A 22,124-nucleotide genomic window follows, 5' to 3' on the forward strand; every position below is an offset into this window, starting at 1 on the left:
GAATGAGTAGCCCTTCCCTTCTCCAGGGGAAGTTCCCAACCCAGAGATCAAACCCAAGTCTCCCGCGTTGCAGGCGGATTCTTTACCAGTTGAGCCGCAAGGGAAGCCAAACCTTCTAATAAATATCCAGAACATAAAATTAAAACAGGCACTGACAAAATATTTGCCAAAAATTCCATTTGTCACATACAGATTTCTTAATAGACAACAAATTCATTATTAATTTCTCTAGCAATGAGTACTGAGTAACAAGAGTCATCTCTGCAAATTTCTCAGTAAACACAAGTAGTGGATTTCTCATTTTTTTCAACCACCTGCTGTATTTACATCTTTACCACCATGGATTTGGAAAGCAATAAAAATTATAGAGTTTGCTGTGACTTTTCCATTTTGACAATCAGTAGTTCATCTAAGTTGAGAATAATTTTTAAAAATGATGACTCAAGTTACTTTCAATAACTTTAATGTAGGTAAAAGGGGAAAATGGCCAAATTCCAGCTGAATTGATTACAATATTAGTCTGGAAACGAATAATCAATTCTATTGTACCAAATACCTATCTGGAAATACACATTCCCCACCCCCCCAAATACTTAAAAGCAGAGCCTGTGCTTGCTTTCCTCAACATCAGACAATTCCCCCCAAACGCTGCCAAGACTGATTCCTGCAAATGTTTCATTCTCCCTGTCCTAGCCAGTGTACACTGGCGACAAGTTCATGTAAGAGCAGCTCTCTCTTCTGCAATATTCTGACCATGCTTTTTCCACTTTCTATCCCAGGCTTCAGCCACATACAACTCAATGGCAATCCATCAGAAGATTTACACTCACCCAACTCATCCCAGAGCTGCCTGTATTTGTCAGTCATTGCAGTGCCTTGTTGCCTCCAAAGTGACAGACGAGGGTCAGCCATGAATTGCTCTGTTATCAAAGTCAACATTCGGGCCCCATTTGAGTCCCTCATCTTCAACATCTCCCGCACCTAGTGGGGGGAAAAAAATACCTTCAGAAAAATGTTAAAAAATGAACAGTAATACAGAGACAGTACACCTTACTTCTTTGGGGAGGGAAGTTAGGGTGGTGGTGGTGGTGGATTCTTTTAACACCATCCTTTTTAAGCAAACAAAAGTTGTTAAAAATAAGCCTTTGTCCTCAATGGCAATTTAATCAAAGAATGACCACTAATTGTTTTAAAATTGTGTTTTTGAATCCACAAAAGAAAAAATAAATTGCTTAACTTCCCAATTCCCCCCTAAAAATGTTTTTGCCAGACTGCAAAGCAACAATACCAAAACAAACAAGACAAATCATTTGGTACCTTCTTAACTCCCTGACTGACTGCACTACCACCAGAGTAATGGAGTCTAAAGAAGTGTACCAAAAACTTTTTAGAGATCTTCTAAACTGATCTAATGATGTCTACAGTAATAGCATCTATCCTTCATTTTTTTTAAAACTTTATTCACATACATACAATTCACCAATTTAAACTGTACAATTCAGTGGTTTTTAGTATATTCAAGCACAAGCTGTACAAGTCCTTCGTTTTTGAGGTAAATTAGTAATTGCACTAGATTCTTTCTCACCAAGGGTTTCAACATAAAGAGCAACACATACTTCTCTTCATTCAGATGGGACTGTTTTTGCAATGGAATGTTCAGGGCTGTGTAAGTTCAAGAACTCTTTTGCTCCAAATGAGCAATCCTTATAGCAGAATCATAAGTGACTTCATAAATTAACTCTGCTTCTCTGTTTTGGAACATCAAGCTCTGTCCATTATCCTTCTGTTAATAGTTCCCAGATAAATGAGAAAGCAAAGAAGGAAATATAAGGCTAAGTTGCTCTACAGGAAATCCTAATGAATCCATCCATTCCTAAAGTGTGAAATGTTGTATGTTCAACAACAGGAATCTAAGCTGAACGCCAGTTCTCTGAATAGGAAATTAGCAGACCAAGGTCATAAGTAGTAGTTGAGAGGGGAAGAGTCCTTTTATTCAAAATTCTTTCTATGTGAAAGCCAAATGGAGGAGGAAATAGGAGATCTTTAATAAAGCAGCCTAAACCTCTAGGTCAATATATTCTGCCTCAGGCCTGTACCCTGAGAAGTAATGGAACCACCTCTCCACAGGCTTCAGAATTTGAGTCTTGTAGAGAACTCAAATGCACTTCTACACTGAATCACAAGAGTGTGCTTCCAGAAGCACTGTTTCAATAATCTTAAGAAGTACTAAAAAGCAGAAAGAAATGGAGTTGCCATTTGTTGGACATCTTGCTAAAGAGTTTTACATTTATACTTCTCCTTTTAATCTTCACAACATCCACAATAAGTAGGGCAGATTATAACACTGATTTTACAAATTATAAAGCCATGCCTCAGAAGTGAAGTAACTTGTCCAAAGGACAAGAGGAACAACTGGAATCAGAATCCAGATCTGTCTTAACTCTGGAAATTATGCCATTTTGAAAATTAGATGTTGCTGTTACTTCATGTAACATATATAATGTGTACACCATATATACATAGATAAAAATAGCAATTGCAGGCCCATCTAATTCTTCTTCCACTAGGCCGCAGTGTACTTTCTACTGATACAAGAATCTAAGAAATACTTACTGTGTGTCTAAATACACCAAACCTTTAATATTACCTCTTCACGTTATAGATTTAATTTATTATTTATTTCCCTGATGAATTTCTAACCTACTACTCAGTTAGCAACAGCAATGAAAATAAATGCTTTACTACTAAGCATATAAACCCAGAACTACTGATCAACCCTCAAGTACATCTATATAGCCTAAAGGTAATTAATTTCAGACTGTTGACTCTGACACATTACAAGAGTTTGAAGTGCTATGAATTACCAAAGATTCATTAAGTCATGTGAAATAATTTTAGAGTTAGATGTATTCTTGAAAGTGAAAAATGAAAGTCGCTCAGTCGTGTCTGACTCTTTGCGACCCTGTGGACTGTAGCCCACCAGCCTCCTCTGTCCATGGGATTCTCCAGGCAAGAATGCTGGAGTGAATAGCCACTTGCTTCTCTAGGGGATCTTCCTGACCCAGGAATTAAACTGGGTCTCTTGAATCGCAGGCAGATTCTTTCCTGTTTGAGCCACTACTATAATTCTTGAAAAACTGGCAATGTATACATGGTATATGAGATACAAGTTTTTTTAAAGGCTGCACTGCATGGCATGCGGGATCTTAGCTTCCTGACCACGGATGGAACCTGTGCTCACCAAAGTGGGAGCTCGGAGTCTTAACCACTGGACTGCCAGGAAAATCCTGGGCTAAAGCTTTATTTAAAGGGTTTTCATTAATCAGAATACACTAGTTTTTGGCCATAAGCAGTAACAGTTTACTTTAATTCTTCTGAGAAATGGCAATCCACTCCAGTATTCTTGCCTATGAAATCCTATTGGACAGAGGAGCCTGGTGGGCTGTAGTCCATGGGATTGCAAAGAGTCAGACATGACTGAGTGACTAAACTTACCCACAAAAGGTTTTAATTACTATGAATATGAGAGAAATTGTTTAACAAAAGTATCAATGAACATAGTTATCTGTTCCTTTAAAACCAATCTGAATTCATTATCTATAATGATGGCTGCACCCCCATTGAAAAGACATTGCCTTAACATTATTTAAAAAGCATTTTATCCAGTATTTAGAAATGTGTTCATGGTACTAAAGTTCTGTGTAAAGCAACAGACACAGCTTCTGTTCACAATGAACTGAAGATAACTTTGTCTTTTAGGCGATCAAATATTTGTGATGAAAATTAACATTTACCAAGACCCAACTACTGTTAAGACACCATTATCATATAACATCATAATCACAACAACTAGAAGGGATATGCTATTATTTACCTAAATTTATACATGAGGAAACTGACTTAAATAACTTGCAAAGATATACACACTCACGATTTTAGAACTGAGATTTAAACCCAGGTTTCTATTTCTCCAAAGTTTACGTTCTTGAAACTAATTTTAAAATATTAACATTAAACTAATTATACAAAGCATATCTTAAGGACTATATTCAAATTTATGCTCTATTTGGGAAAATTAACCAGAAAAGTTTTTTAAAAACTGAAAAAAAATGGCATTTCAATTACTATCAAGCTATTTTTAGTATTGAACAGTTTTTCAAAATTGTATAAGAACTAAAAAAAGACAAAAATGGCCCATATCTTACCTAAAGACATCTAAGTAAATTAATGCTTGCATTACAACACAGAAGTCTCTAATGGTTGATTACAACTTTATTTTTTTCCCTTGGGCCATGCCACTCAGCTGACAGGATCTTAGTCACCCCTGACCAGGGACTGAACTGGAGCCCCAGCAATAAACGTGTGGAGTCCTAACCACTGGACTGCCAGGTAATTCCCATTTCTTAAAAAAAAAAAATTTACAAAGAAGCCTTTATCTTTTTCTATACATGGTCGTATATACTTTCTATAAATGTATATATTCAGAATATTTCTTTAAAAATAAAAAGTCATACCTTTGCAAAGAGCAAATTAAGCTGCTTCCCTGATCCGTGGTACCCGCCCTGGGAAAGGAACAGTTTAACCTGTTCTTGAACCTGCTCTTCATCTAAGTGCCAGCAGTTTTCATCATCTATACTAGCACCTGCTGTTGGATCAGGAGCACCTAGAAATAGAAAGAAAAAATAACACATATGCTAGATAAAAACTCTGTGCTAACAGGACTCTGACAATAAACTTGAAAAGAATTAAGATTCTATACTTTTTGCCTAAATACTTTTTAATCCAATCTCAATATACATACAAATGTATGACCGAAAATAAGTGTGAAATTATTCTTTTATATGCAGAACTTTGCTGCTCTGTGCTAAGCTGAAAGGTAATGACTTAAGAGCTGAGATGTTTCCTTTTTTTTAACATCAGAGACTGTACATGAGGAGATGAATTTACAGGTTCTCTAAAAAATATAAAAATTCACAAAAATGTCTCATTGTAAATATATTGTGTTTATAAAACTCTGCTATGTAGACTTATTTGTAAAATGTTTTTCAAAGACACTAGAAAAATATGAAACCAAGTAAACTCAGCAGAGTATTTCTCTTTACTCTGTTAATTCAAGAAGCTCTCACCATTATTTGCTGCTGTATAAACTGCATGCTGACATAAGTCTTTAGTTGCAGAAAACCAAAGATTGAAAAGGGAAATCAAGCCACTTGGGAACAGGCAGTGCAGCTGTTGTACTAAACCAGGTTATAGTATCACCTTGCCAAACTGCGTAAATATTTTATTGCTGAAGTAAACACAAAAGATAACATCTATGTAACAGTCTGCAGACTACCTTAGAAATTAAAATTACCTGGATATTTAGGCAAGTGAAAACTGTTTTGTATTTATTAATAAAATAAAATGGTATTAAAGGCCTAAGATTCATTAAGTAATACAAAAACGAATCTAAAACCTCTCATTAACAGTGTTCATCTGCTTATTAAGCCCTAAAAAAAATCTGTAGATATGGTTCCACACTTCTTTTTTTTTTTTTTTTTTTTTTTTTTTTTTTTTTTTTTTATTTTATTTTTATTTTTAAACTTTACATAACTGTATTAGATTTGCCAAATATCAAAATGAATCCGCACAGGTATACATGTGTTCCCCATCCTGAACCCTCCTCCCTCCTCCCTCCCCATCTTACACAGACTCATTTGGCCAAGGAAATAATCACTAACATGTGCTTGGGACCAGGTTCCATTAGTCTCTAGGAGCAAGAATTGGTCTGTGAACCTCCCTGAAAAAGTGTGCATTCATTCATTCAGAAAACATATTTACTGAGAGCCCTCTGCTCGACTCAGGGATGGAATGGGGTACAAAATAGAATTGCTGTCCTCACAGAATTTATTATCTAGTTCAATGGCTTTCAAACTTTTTTGACTAAGAGCCACAGTAAGAAACATAATTAATACCATACCCAATACACCTGTGTATCTGGACACTTATATGAACACATCTATTTATTAATCTGAAGCAAAAGTATGATCAAAAAATATCCTTTCTGTAAAAGTGAGAAGGTCTGATATTTTCTGTACTATTTCACTTTTTAAAGGCTCGTCATGATTTTTAAAAACTGATTTCATAATGAATAATGGGTTGCAATCTACTATTATTGAAACACTGCTTTAAGTGTGTGAAACAAATACCAATGTAATCACCCATTCAAATATATAAGAATAAATGAATTATTCATAGAAAAGCACAAAGAGCCAGGAGACTATCAGAGAGCTCTGACCTGGCCTTGGATTGGCAGAATAAGCATATGGAGCTGAGATCTGCCTTAAGTAGATTAGAAGATAACTAAAGGCAGGAATAGGAAGCACTGAATCTACATGTGAGACTAAGAGCTTAGGCAGAGGTCTCAGGCAGAAAGGAACATGGTATGCAGATGAAACAAAAGATACTGTCCACACAACTCAACAGTAGAGGATGAGGGCAAAGAGCAACACAAGACAACTCGAGAACAGAAGAAGGGCCAGAGAGCACTGACAAGGGAGGAGCTTGTTTTTTCTCCCTAAAAGTAAGGAATGGTAATTCACAACAAGGTCATAAAAAGTAGAAGAAAAGAATACTCTAAAAAGTAAAAAATGTTCTGCTCTGATACACATCAATTTCAACAGTCCTACGGAGTCCCTTGGACTGCAAGGAGATCCAACTAGTCCATTCTGAAGGAGATCAGCCCTGGGATTTCTCTGGAAGGAAAGATGCTAAAGATGAAACTCCAGTACTTTGGCCACCTCATGCGAAGAGTTACTCATTGGAAAAGACTCTGATGCTGGGAGGGATTGGGGGCAGGAGGAGAAGGGGACGACAGAGGATGAGATGGCTGGATGGCATCACTGACTCGATGGACCTGAGTCTGGGTGAACTCTGGGAGTTGGTGATAGACAGGGAGGCCTGGCGTGCTGTGATTCATGGGGTCACAAAGAGTCGGACACGACTGAGTGACTGATCTGATCTGACCATGGAGTATTAAGCAGCCATAAAAATGAATGTGAAGATTCTTTATGTACTGCAATGGAAAGATATACCTGAGATATGGGTGATCAGGGAACTCAGAGAGAGACGGTTTTCTGGATTATACAATTAGATAAAACACTGGACAACTCACTCCCTGATACACAGACCACCAGAGCAGGATCAGGTTTCGGGGAGGGGCAGTGTTTGCATCATGAATACAGATTTGATTATTATTATTTTTAATATTTTGGCCATACCTCTCAGTATGCAGAATCTTAGTTCCCTGACCAGGTATAGAACTTACACCCCCTGCAGTAGAAGCTCTGAGTCTTAACCACCGGACCGCCAGGGAAATCCATGAGTTCAGCTTTAGATGTGGTGAATTTGAAGTATCTCTGAGATACTCAGCCAAGAAGAGGGGAAAGGATTTAAAGTACGGAGCTAGATATACTATGGGATGCGGTACAGGGTAAAAAATTGTCTAGGATGGAACCATATGGAAGGCCAACATTTAAAGGCTGGGCAAGAGCCACTATCAGCCAATCAAGTAGGGAGGCATGGGAGGAAAAGAAGGAGGGAGAAAGATATAAATATATTCCACTCCTACCAAGGAAGGAAATCCTATCAAAAACAAACTACTGCTCAAGTATCCTCACATGAATTAGATTTCATTTTCTCTCTCAATGTCCCCTGGAGGTGAGTATAGCTCATGATCCCCTTTCTATAGAAGGAGAAACACAGGTCCAGAGTGATTATGACCTGTCTGTCCACAGCACACACTGCCAAATGCAGTCTCCCAGTTCTCTCCCCTGCTGAAGAATATATTCCAGAACCTTGGAGCTCAAGTTGAACCCTGAAAGCATCAAGGCAGCAGTTGTCAACCATAAATCAAAAAAAAATTTAAGGAAGAATACTGGGATCTGTTATCAGATATGTTTCATCTTTACAGGAAAATTTAAGAACACACAATATTGTGAAGAGCTAATTAACTACTGGGGTTATATCTGTATCCCATTGGGATACACAACCCCTAATCCAGCTCACTTCTTTGATTCTAGAGAAAGATGACACAGACACACACCTGCACAAAGACAGGCCTCTGTTTCCTCAGCCCTAATCTATTATGTAGGAATAAAAAATTAAGTAATAAAAATTAGAAATTTTCTGTGACTATGCAGAAAACAATTTAGTCATAAGAATGCACACAAAGGTAATTAGTTGATAAATAAAACACAACTCAACATTTTAGGAAAATAAACACAACTCAACATTTTAGGAAAAAAGACACGTACACTTTACATTATACACCAGGAAATTCATGTTTACAACAACCCTCCCAAAAGAGGATATTTATTTATTAAACTTTAATGCTAAAGTCTAAACACTTAAATCCTAACATGTCATGATTATATGCATTAAAGTATTGCCTAAGCCTTGCATAAAATGTAGATGTGCAAGATTTATTTCTACTCACTAATGGCTGTCTATAATCAAAGACAAACCTCTCAGAATTTAGCTTTGAGAAAGGCAGGCAAAGAGAAACGTAATTCAAGCATTTATACATTTGCTATTAGATATAACCCACATTGGGCAGGAACCAGAATCTAGGTATATAAATTAAATGGTCCTTTAAAGTGTTTTAAAACTATCATATTTTTTACCCGTATTTATATTTATAATTACAAACTCAATAACTTTTACAACTGTGTAATTAATCTTTGTGAGCATTTTATGACTAAAGCTTAATTTTACAAAGTTTCAAGCCTTCAGGGAAAGTGAAATTATCTGTTGAACACAGTGCAACGGTTTTATTGGCTCTTGCTCCCAGCCAGAGTGTATGAATTTGATTCACTCTCCTACCTTGGTTACATAATGCCATCGGAGGAGAGCAAAGGAGAGTTCACAAACGTGCAGGACTACTGTCCGTCTCTGGCCTTCCCTGTCTGCTACTTGATTTGGTTCTGTTTTAGCTTTGATTTACTCCAGTATCAAAACTCTTACCCCAGCAGTTCTCAAGATCAGGAATGTATCAAGACTCCTGAGGCACACTGTGAAAAGTAGATGCTTAGGCACCACTTCAGACCTACTGAACCAGAATCCTTGCCACCGATAACAAGGCAGGGGCCGTGGAGATGGGAAGTACGGCTGGGAAACACAATTCTGTATTTGGAGGGAATCTCAAACATGGTGGCATATTCTGGATCTTCGGATTGAAAAGTATTCAGGGTCCAGTGTACTCACTAAAGTACACTAAATTTAAGACCTATTGACTAAGGTATCTGTCTCTTATCACAAAAACAGTCATTTCCAAGCACTGGACACTACCAAATCACACTGCAAATTTTAAACTGAAATATTAAGACATATTCAATAACTGGTTTATGCTATGTTTGGTATGTGAAATTATTCACAGCTTTGTATTCTAATGGGGAATTTAATTATTTCTCTTTTCTTAAAACTGCTGGAAAACAAACTCAAACAAAAAGTGAAAGGCTTTAGTTTACATCTTCATCTTAACTGTGACCTAACTGCCTCAGTACCATGGTTGTCCAAATAATGCTTTAAGCATTTACATTTAAGAGTGCTCTTTTTTTGTTGTTGTTAAAATTAAATTGTCAAATTCAGTCTACAGAGGAAGAATGCAGGAAGCAGATGTTTACACTGCAGAGGTGATTAATTCAGCCTCTTTTGCAGGACCTATAAAGGAATGCCATCTCCTACAGTTTTAGTGCCTGCTATTAAAGATAGGAAACATTAAGTCTGTGGCTTACAAAGACACTGGTACACCTGTCTTACAAGCTGAAGGCAAAAATCCTGACATCTAACATTGGCACTGAGAGAGAAAAGGCAACGCAGCAAACTTCAGTGATACAGGTTCAGGAAAAAAAAAAAAATCTTTCTTTAGCAAGGATAAGAACTAGAAGACCACTGAAAAATAATGTAATAATGTGTACTGAATAAATACACACTTGAGAAAAGCTTTAAATTTTATTCTTACTGAAATCCTCATTTCAAGGCAGTAACTAATGTCTTCGTTTCCAAATACAATTTTGTGGTGGCTGAAACAGCCAGATCCTTCATCACCTGTTCTCAGTGGTCAGTCCATGTAATTCTACTGCCATGATGCAGTGTGGTATCCTCTCTAAGAGCTGTTAGAGGACAACCTGTTTAGCCTGGAAGCTAATGACAAAGGGAGTCCTGGCATGAGCCAGCCTCTGCTCCCTCAACAAGCCACCTTCCCTTCAACTAAATGCCAAAGAAATAAATAAGTAGCACTGTAATCAGGATATAGCTCAGGGAACTCAAATAGGCCTGTCAAGGTTTATAGCTCCTCTACTCTTTTCCTCTCACCTGACTTTATTACTCATCTCTTATTATTTTTTAATTTACTTCAGAAGTTCCAGTGATATACTTATTCATGTACAGAAATAATCATGTATTTTATATGGATAAAGAGCAATAAAACACTTGTACATTCACTAATGCTCATTAAAAAATGAAGAATATAAGCATAGAGTGCTTAAGAGTTAGGTCATTTTCCATAACCTAACTAACAGATATATTAATATATTAGCAATTACTTGGTACACAAATAATTAAATGCAAAGTTCTCAGAAAGTCTCATTTTTACATAACCTGACTCTTCTGATTTATTAAAAGAGATCTACTATGATTGCAAGGTTCAAGAATGATTTGCTCAGATTATTTTCACCTGTGGCGGATTCATTTTGATATTTGGCAAAACTAATACAATTATGTAAAGTTTAAAAATAAAATAAAAAATAAAAAAAAAAAATAAAACAGAACAACACTTCCACAAAAAAAAAAAGAAACAAAGATTTTTTTAAAAAACTTCACAATTATTTTCCTCAACGATACCACCGCCAGCTGAAGACTCACGTCAACTGCCACATCACAATGATGGATAATCGCAACTTAACTTTACCCCTTTATAACTCTCCTGACCTTATGAAATAGGCACTCTTTACAGACTATGTTTTACACGTAAGAAAACTAAGCCCTGAGGAGATTTAGTTCCTTCCCTCCACTAAAAGTGCTGGAAAGCAAAGGGACTAGAATTCTCATGCAGGCTGTCGAACTTCTAAGTTCTTCAACACCCTGAGTACTCTTACAGCGCGAGGGGTGAAAAGCCCACAGTGAGGGACACGGGGACAAAAGCCCCCAGAGCCAACATGGAGACTTGTTCTTGTCAGTCGCCAAGTGCTGTCGGACAACTTGCGACCCACGGACTGCAGCACACCAGGCTTCCCTGTCCTTCACCATCTGCCGGAGGTGTCTCAAACTCATATCCATTGAGTTGGCAATGCCAGCCAACCAGCTCATCCTCTGTTGTTCCCTTCTCCTCCATTCAGGAGAGGGATGGTGAGCAAACTGATCACAGCTGGTAACAAGCCACTGACAATTATGAGAGTCGGGTAGTGTCAGAGATGACTGTAGGGTATGAGAGAAGGCATGACTTGGAGGTAAAAACAGAAAGGATAAAGGATATCGAGCTAAAAGTAACTTGGCTGCTTCTGTACTACCGTATCACGTATACCTGCTGGGTCAGAGATGTGACGCCTCCCAAAAGATTACTTCTCTTCTGCTAAAACGAGATGTTTTTCCATATGAAGATGATCATGTGTGCATGACTGTATATTTCAACAATTTTTTAGAAGAAATTTAAATCATATTATGAAAACATCAAGTTCTAATTAAAACTTAATGGTAAAACTGGTCATTTTTGAAGGGAGATTTGGCAGTAATTACAAAACTTAAAATGCCCATACCAATTGTTCTGGCATTTCTACTATTAACAAAGAATCTATTACTCAAAAGCACTTGCACAAATTCACACATACAAAAAGAATGGTCACAGTAGAATTGCACATAGTAGAAAAAAATGAAAACAATTTTGAAATCATTTGGTATGTTAATGATTCAACAGACCCATAATATGTAATACTACACAGCACTTAACACAGTAACAGACCTTTTTGTACTAGTAAGATAAAGTATTCATGATGTATGGAAAAAGAAAAAAAAGAAACTACAAAAAAACTTTTAAAACTGTTTTTAAAAAATTACATACTTGTGTGTGCACCAAAAAACTGCCTCACACACTATAAACCACACTATCAGCAGCAGCTGCCTTGGGGGAATAAGGGAGTTATTGGAGACTAAGAGAGCCAATGACTACTTGTCTTTTTATCTTCATTTACTTCTATACGTTTTTCCACATGTATTCTTTTTTTTTTTTACTTTTACGTTTCACACTACTGCACTTTGAGATAGCACATTTAAAGCAACTTTAATTCTCTCCTATAGATTTGCTAATTAAATTGACCACCACTAGTAGGTCATACCTTTGTTTCACCAACTGTCAATGCCAGAACATTCTACAATAGAAAGGATAATGCTTGTAATAACCAAATTATCTCCCTGGGATAACTGAAAAACTGGTTGCTAACGCAAGCCCAATTACATGAATATGACCATCCACAGGGAAACAAAATGAAGAGAGATGTGACATGAAGCCTCTGTCAAACGACTCCAACTGTCTCTCACTCATATTTGGAACATATGTACAAGAATAAATCTCCAAATTCTAAGAAAACGGAATTTAAAAATGATATCTTTACTTTTTTAAAAGTATCATTGATTTACAATATTATATTAGTTTTAGGGTTTCAGTATTTTTATAGACAACACTCCATCAAAAGTAACTACATGATAATGGTTATAATTCCCTATACTATACAATATACCCTTGTTGTTTATCTATTTTTTATTTTTTTTTAGGTTATGCATTTTATTAATTTTAATTGGAGGCTAATTACTTTATTGTATTGGTTTTGTCATACATCAACAGGAATCCGCCACAGGTGTACACATTTTTTTTTAATATACAGTGCTTTGTATCTCTTAATCTCATAACCCTAATTTGACCCTCCTCCCTTTCCTCTCCTCTCTGGTAACACTTAATTTGTTTTCTATATCTTTATGTCTCCTTCTACTTTGCTGTATACATTTGTTATTATTATATTTTAGATTCCACATATCACTGATATCATAGAGCATTTGTCTTTCGCTAAGCATAATGGCCTCTAGGTCCATCCTTGTTCCTACAAATGGCAAGCTTTCATTATTTTCCTATAACAGAGTAGTATTCCACTTGTATTCATACACCCCTTCTTCTTTATCCAATTATCTACTGATGGACACTTTAAAGTGAAAGTCGCTCAGTTGTGTCTGACTCTTTGCAATCCCATGGACTATGTAGTCTATGGAATTCTCCAGGCCAGAATACTGACGTGGGTAGCCATTCCCCTCTCCAGGGGATCTTTCCAACCCAGGGTTCGAACCTAGGTCTTCTGCATTGCAGGAGGATTCTTTAGCAGCTGAGCCACCAGGGAAGCTGGGTTGTTTCCAAATCTCAGCTATTCTAAATCAACAGTGCTGCTATGAGCACTGGGGTGCATGTACCTTTTCAAATTACTCTTTATTTTTTTTGCTGCATATATATATCCAGGAGTGACTCCATTGTTAAATCTATTTGTAGTTTTTCTTTTTTTTTTTTTTAGGAGCCTCTGTACTGTTTGTAATGTAATGCCTCTAATGTAAAGTGGCTGCACCAGTTTACATTCCCACCAACAGAGTGTAAGTGTTCCCTTTTCTCCACATCCTCTCCAACATTTGTTATTTGTAGACTTTTTAAAAAAATTATTTATTTACTTATGGCTGTACTGGGTCTTTGTTGCTGCACAGGCTTTTCTCTAGCTGCAGTGAGCAGGGGCTACTCTCTAGTTGCGATGTGCAGACTTTTCACTGTGGTGGCTCCTTTTGTTGCAGAGCAGACTCTAGGGCTTGGGCTTCAGTACTTGTGGCATGTAGGCTCAGGAGTTGTGGTTCTCGAGCTCTAGAGCAGTCTCAGCAGTTGTGGCCACAGGCTTAGCTGCTCCACAGCATGTGGGATCTCCCCAGATCAATGATCGAATCCATATCTCCTGCACTGGCAGGCAAACTCCTAACCACTAAGCTACCAGGGAAGACCTGTTATTTGCAGACTTTTTGATGATGGTCACCCTGATAGGCATGAGGTAATATCTTACTGCTATTTTAATTTGCATTTCTCTAACAATTAGTGGTTTTGAGCATCTTTTCATGTGTCTATTAGCCATCTATATTTCTCTTTTGGAAAAATGTCTATTCAGGTCTTCATCCATTTTTTTGAATGGGTTTTTTTTTTTTTTTTTTTGGATATTGAGTTATATGAACTATTTGTATATTTTAGATATTAATCCCATGTCAGTCATATCATTTGCAGGTATTTTCTCCCATTCTATAGGCTTATTGTTTTGCCAATGGTTTCCTTTACTGTGTAAAAGCTTTAAAGTTTAATTAGGTTCTATTTATTTTTGCTTTTTTTTTTTGCCTTAGGAGACAGATGCAAAAAATATTGCTACAATGTACGTCTTAAGTGTTCTGCCTATGTTCTCTTCTAGAAGTTTTATGGTTTCAGGTCTTACATTTAAGTCATTAATCCATTTTGATTTTTTTTTTAATGTTGGAAGAAAATGTTCTAATCTCTGTTTCACATGTAGCTGTCCAGCTTTCCCAGAACCACATGTTGAAGAGACTGCCTTCTCTTCATTTTACATTCTTGCCCGCTTTGTTGTAGATTAATTGACCACAGGTGTGTGAATTTACTTCTGGGCTCTTTATCCTGTTCATTAACCTCTGTGTCGGGTTTCTGTACCAGTACCGTGCTGATTACTGTAGCTTCGTAGCATAGTTTGATGAGTGGGAGGGTGACAGCTCCAGCTTTGTTCTTTTCTCTCAAGATTGCTTTGGTAATTCTCTGTCTTTTGTGGCTGCATATCAATTTTACGCTAAAGCCTCTGACTGTGTGGATCATAACAAACTGTGGAAAATTCTTAAAGAGAAGGGAATATCAGAATATCTTACCTGTCTCCTGGGAAATCTGTATGTGGGTCAAGAAGCAACAGTAAGAATCTTATATTGAACAATTGACTGGTTCAAAATTGAGAAAGGAGTACAACAAGGCTGTTTACTGTCACCCTGTTTATTTAACTTATATGCAGAGCACATCATGTGAAATGTCAGGCTGGATGAGTTACAGGCTAGAATCAAGATTGCCATGAGAAATATCAACCACCTCAGATATGTAGATGATACCACTTTAATGGCAGAAAGTAAAGAGGAACTGAAGAGCCTCTTGATGCGGGTGATAGAGGAAAGTGAAAAAGCTGGCCTAAAACTCAATATTAAAAAAACTAAGATCATTGCATCCAGTCCCATCACTTCTTGGTAAACAGAAGGGGCAAAGGTGGAAGCAGTAACAGATTTCCTCTTGGGCTCTAAGATTACTGTGGATGGTGACTGCAGCCATGGAAGTAGAAGAAAACTGCTTCTTGGCAGGAAAGCTACAACAAACCTAGACAGTGTATTAAAAAGCAAAGACATCACTTTGCCAACAAAGGTCCATATAGTCAAGACCATGGTCTTTCTAATAGTCAGGTACGGATGTGAGGGTTGGACCATAAAGAAGGCAGAGCACCAAAGCATTCATGCTTCTGAACTGTGGTGCTGGAGAAGACTCTTGAGAGTCCCTTGGACAGCAAGGAGATCAAACCAGTCAATACTAAAGGAAATCAGTCCTGAATATTCACTGGAAGGACTGATGCTGAAGTTGAAGCTCCAACACTTTGGCCACCTGATGTGAAGAGCCAACTCACTGGAAAAGATCCTGAAGCTGGGAAGGATTGAAGGCAGAAGAAGAGGGCAACAGAGGATGGAATGATTGGAAGGCAGCATTGATTCAATAGACATGAACTTAAGCAAACTCCAGGACATGGTGAGGGACACGGAAGCCTGGCATACTGCAATCCATGGAGTCACACAGAGTCGGACATAACTTGGCAACTCAACAACAACAACAATGAATTTTAGGATTTTCTGTCCTAATTTTGTGGAAAATATCATTGTTATTTGATAGGGCTTATATCAAATCTGTAGGCTGTTTGGGGCAGTATATCCATTTTAACAATATTAATCACTCCAATTCAAGAGCATGAATATCTTTACATTTCTGTGTATCATCTTCATTTTCCTTCATCAATGTTTTATTGTTTTCAGAGTACAGGCCTTTCACCTACTCAGTTAAATTTATTCCTATGTATTTTATTCTTTTCCATTTAATTTTTAATGACATTATTTTTTTAACTTTCTTTTTCTGATATTTCATTATTAGTGTACAGATGTGCAACAGATTTCTGTATATTAACCTGAAGCCTGCAACTTTGTTGAATTCATTTATTAGCTTTTGGGTGGAAATCTTAGGGTTTTCTATGTGAATAGTAACAATTTAACTTCTCTTTCAATTTGAATGGCTTTTACTTCCTTTTTCTGTCCAATTGCTGTGGTGAGATCTTCCAATACTACATTAAATAGAAGTGGTGGGAGTGGAAATCCTTGTCTTATTCCTGAATTTGGAGGAAAGGCTTTAGCTTTTCACCACCGAGTATGATTTTTAACTATGCATGGGTGTGTCATAAATGACCTTTATTACATAATAAAGGACACTGTTACTTAATTTTGAGTGTCCATTACTTCTTAAATACTGTCCTTAGGGAAGCTGCCAAAAGATACAGGTCATAGTTCTAGCCCTGATGGAGCTTACAATCAAGTAAAAATAAGCTACACAACAAACATGGGATGGCTGAATAGATTCGGTTGTTTGGTAATATCTGGGAGAGACTGAATGGATTGATATATATAACGGCTGGGACATGGAAGTATTTGAAGGCTAAATTAAGCAAGACAGGCAGGCATGAATGGAATTTATACTGCTAGTTTTATACAAAACCATGCTGAAACAAAACTAAATGTCTGATGGAAGAACAACACACAAATGCACACTTGGGTATAAGAGGTACATTGGTCCTTCTGTGTGTGTCTGTGTAAAAATACTACCACCAGTCACAGAATCAGGGGTGGAAAAGATCTTACATGTCATGTGTCAACCTTACCTGACATGTAAATAGAACTGACTCAAACAACTGAATTTGAATTGCACAGGTCCACTTGCAGAGGATTTTTTTTCAACAGTATTAATAAATATTAAATACTACACAATCCCCAGTTGAATCCACAGACACAGAACTGCAGATACAGAAGAACTGTGGATACGAGGAACCACGAGTGCAGAGGAACTGCAGGCACCCAGGACTAACTATGTAAGTTACATGTGGATTTTCAACTGCACAGTTGGTTGATGTCTCTAACACCCAAATTGCTCAAAGGTCAACTGTATACGCCTTCTACATTTGGCTGACTGAGATGGTATCTCTAGACACTCGACAGTGAAATGAGGGATGAATCTAGCCTACTTTGGGAACTGACTCAAGCACTGGGGGTAAAAGGGCCACAGAAATGACATCCTTTCCCTCTGGTCCAAGAAGAGACCAATGCCACAGGTGACACTCCATCTGTCCCTTTTTGTCGTAGTCTGCCTAGTACACACTATCCCATAGGGAAGTCCCCAAAAGGAAGTGCAAAAGAGGAAAAAGTAGAAGAGGAAATATATGCCAGAGAGTCAGAGGACAGCAAGCTGACCTCCAACTCTGTTATCATCCATCCCCCAACAGGTTTCTTTTCTCTTTTTAACTATGACTACTTATGGGTACCCCAACATGACATAAACTCTTATCTTTTCTTTAATATTTTACATATGTAAGTATGACCAAGATTTTTCCAATGCTGCTAGTGAAGATTATGAGCATTTTAAAGATGAGAGAAATGAGTCTTACCCAGGGTCACACAGGTAATATACAGCAGAGATAATAATGTACTCTAGGTCTCCAGATTTCAATGTTCTGTCCAGATACCACAATTCACTAATTTATAATACATTAATAAGAAGCATAAAAGACCAAAAAACAGCTAGGATGAATTAACCAAGACAGCAGGTTAGCATTTAGAAATCAGTAAATTTCTAAGCACTGAGAAAAAACAATAGCTTTTCTGTTTTTGGAGGATATGGAAGCTAGCAAGTTTTATTATAATATAAAACCATGGTAAACAATTTTGCTTATCAACGCAAAATGGCAACTGGCAATCTCCCTGGAGGGCCATTAACATCAATTAACTACCTTACAGCGACTTTTTAGCACACAATAATTGATTTAATCTAATCAAAATTATGTGGAAAATTTTATGAAACCAAAATGAAATGTAAAAAACTGACAAGGACTGAACAATTACAATAACTAAGTCTGTATTTCAACTACTTTTACTCAATCTGTGATCCTGGATAAGTCACTAACCCATTCTCCTTGGTTTCTTCATCTACAAAGTATTACAATTATAAATTTGCAATATGTAGCTTACAAGGAAATTATCAGGAACAATATGCCTGGAATAGACTTGAAAAAACTTTTAATTCCTTAGCATAAAGTTCTTTAAAAAATATTTCAAAATAGTAAGTAAAGCAACTAATAGAATTTTAAGAAGCTTTAGGACAAGTTCATAAGAAAAAGGAAAAACCTACTGTTAGCAGCATAGTTTGCATTTACTTAAAAATTGTATTATGGCTTTCTTTTAAAAAGGATTTAGATAAGATAAACCTCATTCTCTTTAAGATACCTGCTAACAAAATCTAATCTAAATCCTATCCTAACTCTATTTATCTAGTTAGGTAAAAGTGATGCTTTTCCTTACAGAAAAATGAACTCTTCCTAATATTCATGTTCAAGACATTTTTTTTTTCAAAGAAAAAAACATTCTCAAAACCATGAAAATACTGCTTAAAAAATGAGTCAGAGGATGCTTAATGTGCAGATGTCTGGAGGCAGGTGGGACCATGTAGTCAAATAACTGCAAAACATTTAAAAATCCCACCCCCTACTAAGTCATCAATCTAACAGTTAAAATAAGACCCTCCAGGGAGCAGATTTCCCATTTCATCACTTAAGGTCACGGCCTGCTTTCTAACTATCTTCTTTTTTGCCACTTGTCACACTAGAATGGAAAGCAGGAAGGCAGCTTGTGTAATTGGCCCATTTCCAGGCTAGGAGCAAATGTGATGATAAATTAAGTGGAGAAAGCTGGCAGGAGAAACTGCTCAAGTTCACTGCTCTCGTGGAGCTGTTCTCATACAACGGTTATCTGAAAATCACATTCAGTTTAAAGCTAACCTGCATTCTGTCCTTGATATTTCCTTAGTTTTTTTCTTCTAATTTTAGAAAGTCTGAAAGAAATATAATGTCTTGTGAATACTTTCTTACATCCAACCTTAGATTGTTTCATTAATCTCACTATTTTGACGCAGAAATGGATTTTAAAAGCTTTTAGATAAGAAATTTGGGGGTCTGCTATCCTTTAAAACAAGGAAGACAGATGCAGAACAAACAACTGACTTGGTATGGACCTCTGGTTAAACTAAAACTTTGAGAACTAAATGACCAAGTGGATTATATGAATTTTAAAGAAAGGAAAAAAAGGGAGTGCATAAAAGTTTGAAGAAATGGTATATGCTATTCTTCTGCCTTCAGTGAATGTTTTAATAAGAAGCCACAAACAGGCTCCTGAGAAATCTCTGAGATGACTGTTAGCTGGCCTGAATTTTCACACAGTAACACAATGGAGACAGACGGTATGACAGAGCAGAAGCCTACTTAAACTTAAAGAGTCCTTGAGTGCATGTGCTTTTGGTGGATCCAGGGTACTTCTGTGGCAGAGTTGTTTACCATCCTGTTACTCAACACTGGCAGATTCTACCAAGTAAAATGCTTTATACACCTTGTAACAGCTACTTTAATAAAGCTGAGACTGAGACTGATATGCAGAGCGCTAGAAGAAATATGGTTATATGGATTTTCCACTGACATAAAAGACATATTAAAAGTATCATAAGACACCAGGAGACTTACAAAAGAATGTTCATAGCTTTATTCAAAACAAGGTTCATCAACAGTGAAATGGACAAATAAATCATGGTGTCCTCATACCCAGAATACTTTCTAGAGAGCTACTGTTCCAATAAGGTCACTACTAACCATGTGGCTACTGAACACCTGCAATGTGGCTAGAGTTTGATCTGAGATGTGCTTGTGGTTAAGTGTAAAACAGATTTTCAAAGAATAATGTGAATAAGAAGTGAAATATATAAATATTTTTGTTGAATTTATGAATGTTAGACTAATATGAATATGAACTGCTTTTTCAAGTATATTGAGATAAACATTATTAAAATCAATTTTACTTGTTTCTTTTTAAATATTTTAAATTATACATGTGGTTCACTTCTATTGGTATTTCTAGTGCTGCTTAAGAGCAATGAAAATGAATGAACTAAAAGGTACATGAAACAATGTAAATAAATCTCATAAACATGAGATGATGTTTATGATTATCCAAATCATTCATGATTTTGAATGAAAGAAGTCAGATAGGGGCTTCCCTCATGGCTCAATGGTAAAAAATCTGCCGCCAATGCAGGGAATATGGGTTCGATCCTCTGATCTGGGAAGATCCCACATGCTGCAGAGCAACTAAGCCCGTGCGCCACGACTACTGAGCCCTAGAGGCTGTGTTCCACAAGAGAAGACACTGCAATGAGAAGCCTGCATGCAGCAATGAAGACCCAGCACAGCCAAAAATTAATAAATAAATAAAATTCAAAAAAAAAATACGTCAGATACCTAAAGTTTAAAATCAGGTAAGACTAAACCAGTGTTTAGTGATGTTAACATTAAAACACAAAGCACCAAGGAAGTGATTACCATAAAAACATCAGGCAATGGTTACCATGAGGAACAGAAAGTAGCTGGTGACTCAAAGTAAGGGGGCACACATGGAACCCTCTCAAGTACCAAATGTGATCTATTTTGTGGCCTGGGTGTTGGTTCACTTTGTTAATATGCACATATATATTTTATGCACTTTTCTGTGTTACGTCTCACAATTTTAAAAAGTTTTTAGGAAGTGAGCTCAAATTGCTTTCCTTAAACATTTACACTTTCTATGTCAAGGATTGAGTGAACTGGTCTCATATCTCAACTATATGTAGACAGCTGATACACATGCTAACAAATAAGTGAGATAAGTTCTGTGTATAAAAGACTTAAAAGAAACTTTTTGAGATTTCTTATACACAATAATAGTCATATCCTAAACTCTGTCTAAACAAATTTTAGTAGTTTTCTAAAAATAAATTATTTCTTAACATGCAGTATCATATTAGAAACTTAATGCCTTGGAAAATACACTTTTAAGAAAATGAAAAAAATTCTGCATACATGTAAGTCAGTTTACTGACAACAGCTGACAAGGGTGAATTTGTGTTTACCATAGCCAATATCTAGTATTTGATAAAACTGTATTAATATAAAACATAAATGTTTAAGAGCCAAGCTTTAACAAATGAGAGATCTTTCTGAGCATAAAAGGCTTGGTATCTCAAGAATGAACACTTCAGAAGAAATGTTTTAAGATGCAAAACTGAATTTAAATCCTCAGCTACCTAAGGGCAATGCTGATGATCTAATTCATATTTAATTTACTTTTATATAGAAGAATTAAACTTATAAATGAACAATAATCCCAAGAAGCAAGCTACAGAATGGCTGTCTATACTCACCATGTACTTGGTTGATTTCAGAATTCTGGGAAAGAATTTCATCTGCTAATTTTTGAGCAGTTGGCAAAACTTCTGTGTGGTGCACTGTGATCAAATACTGTACAAACTTTTGTAGTTGGTCTCTATTCATTTGAAAGAGAGTCTCTGAAATGGGAAGATGCAATTTGACCTGATCTGGCTTGCGGATGCGGTATAAAGACAGTGCCACAACATGCGCACAATAAAATATGTCCTTGTTTCCACAGCTGCAGGTCACTGAGGTAATCTTGCAACGATCAAAGCTGATGGCCACGTTGCAAACAGTTTCTGGCTCCGATTGTATTGCAGGTTCTGTCACTGTGCCACTCAAGTGGAAACCTATATGAAAGAAAGGGAGGAGAGAGTTCAGCTTCTGCATTCAGATGCTACAAAATATTTTAATTCTTTGAAATGTGTAGTACTTGACAGCAGTAAGAAAAAC

At 36.7% G+C, this 22,124-nt stretch overlaps 1 protein-coding gene across 1 annotated transcript in view; it reads right to left on the reverse strand.

Moving 5' to 3' along the window:
• ZSWIM6 (zinc finger SWIM-type containing 6) overlaps positions 1-22,124 on the reverse strand; it is a 225,416-nt gene that overhangs the window by 66,018 nt on the left and 137,274 nt on the right. The window contains exons 2-4 of the mRNA XM_025270496.3: positions 21,665-22,021; positions 4,515-4,663; positions 831-981 (exon numbers count right to left, since the gene is read on the reverse strand). Of these exons, the coding sequence (XP_025126281.1) occupies positions 831-981; positions 4,515-4,663; positions 21,665-22,021 (657 nt within the window). The remainder of the gene's footprint in view (positions 1-830; positions 982-4,514; positions 4,664-21,664; positions 22,022-22,124) is intronic.

Source organism: Bubalus bubalis, chromosome 19 (genome assembly GCF_019923935.1).
Source record: "Bubalus bubalis isolate 160015118507 breed Murrah chromosome 19, NDDB_SH_1, whole genome shotgun sequence".
Lineage (NCBI taxonomy): Eukaryota > Metazoa > Chordata > Mammalia > Artiodactyla > Bovidae > Bubalus > Bubalus bubalis.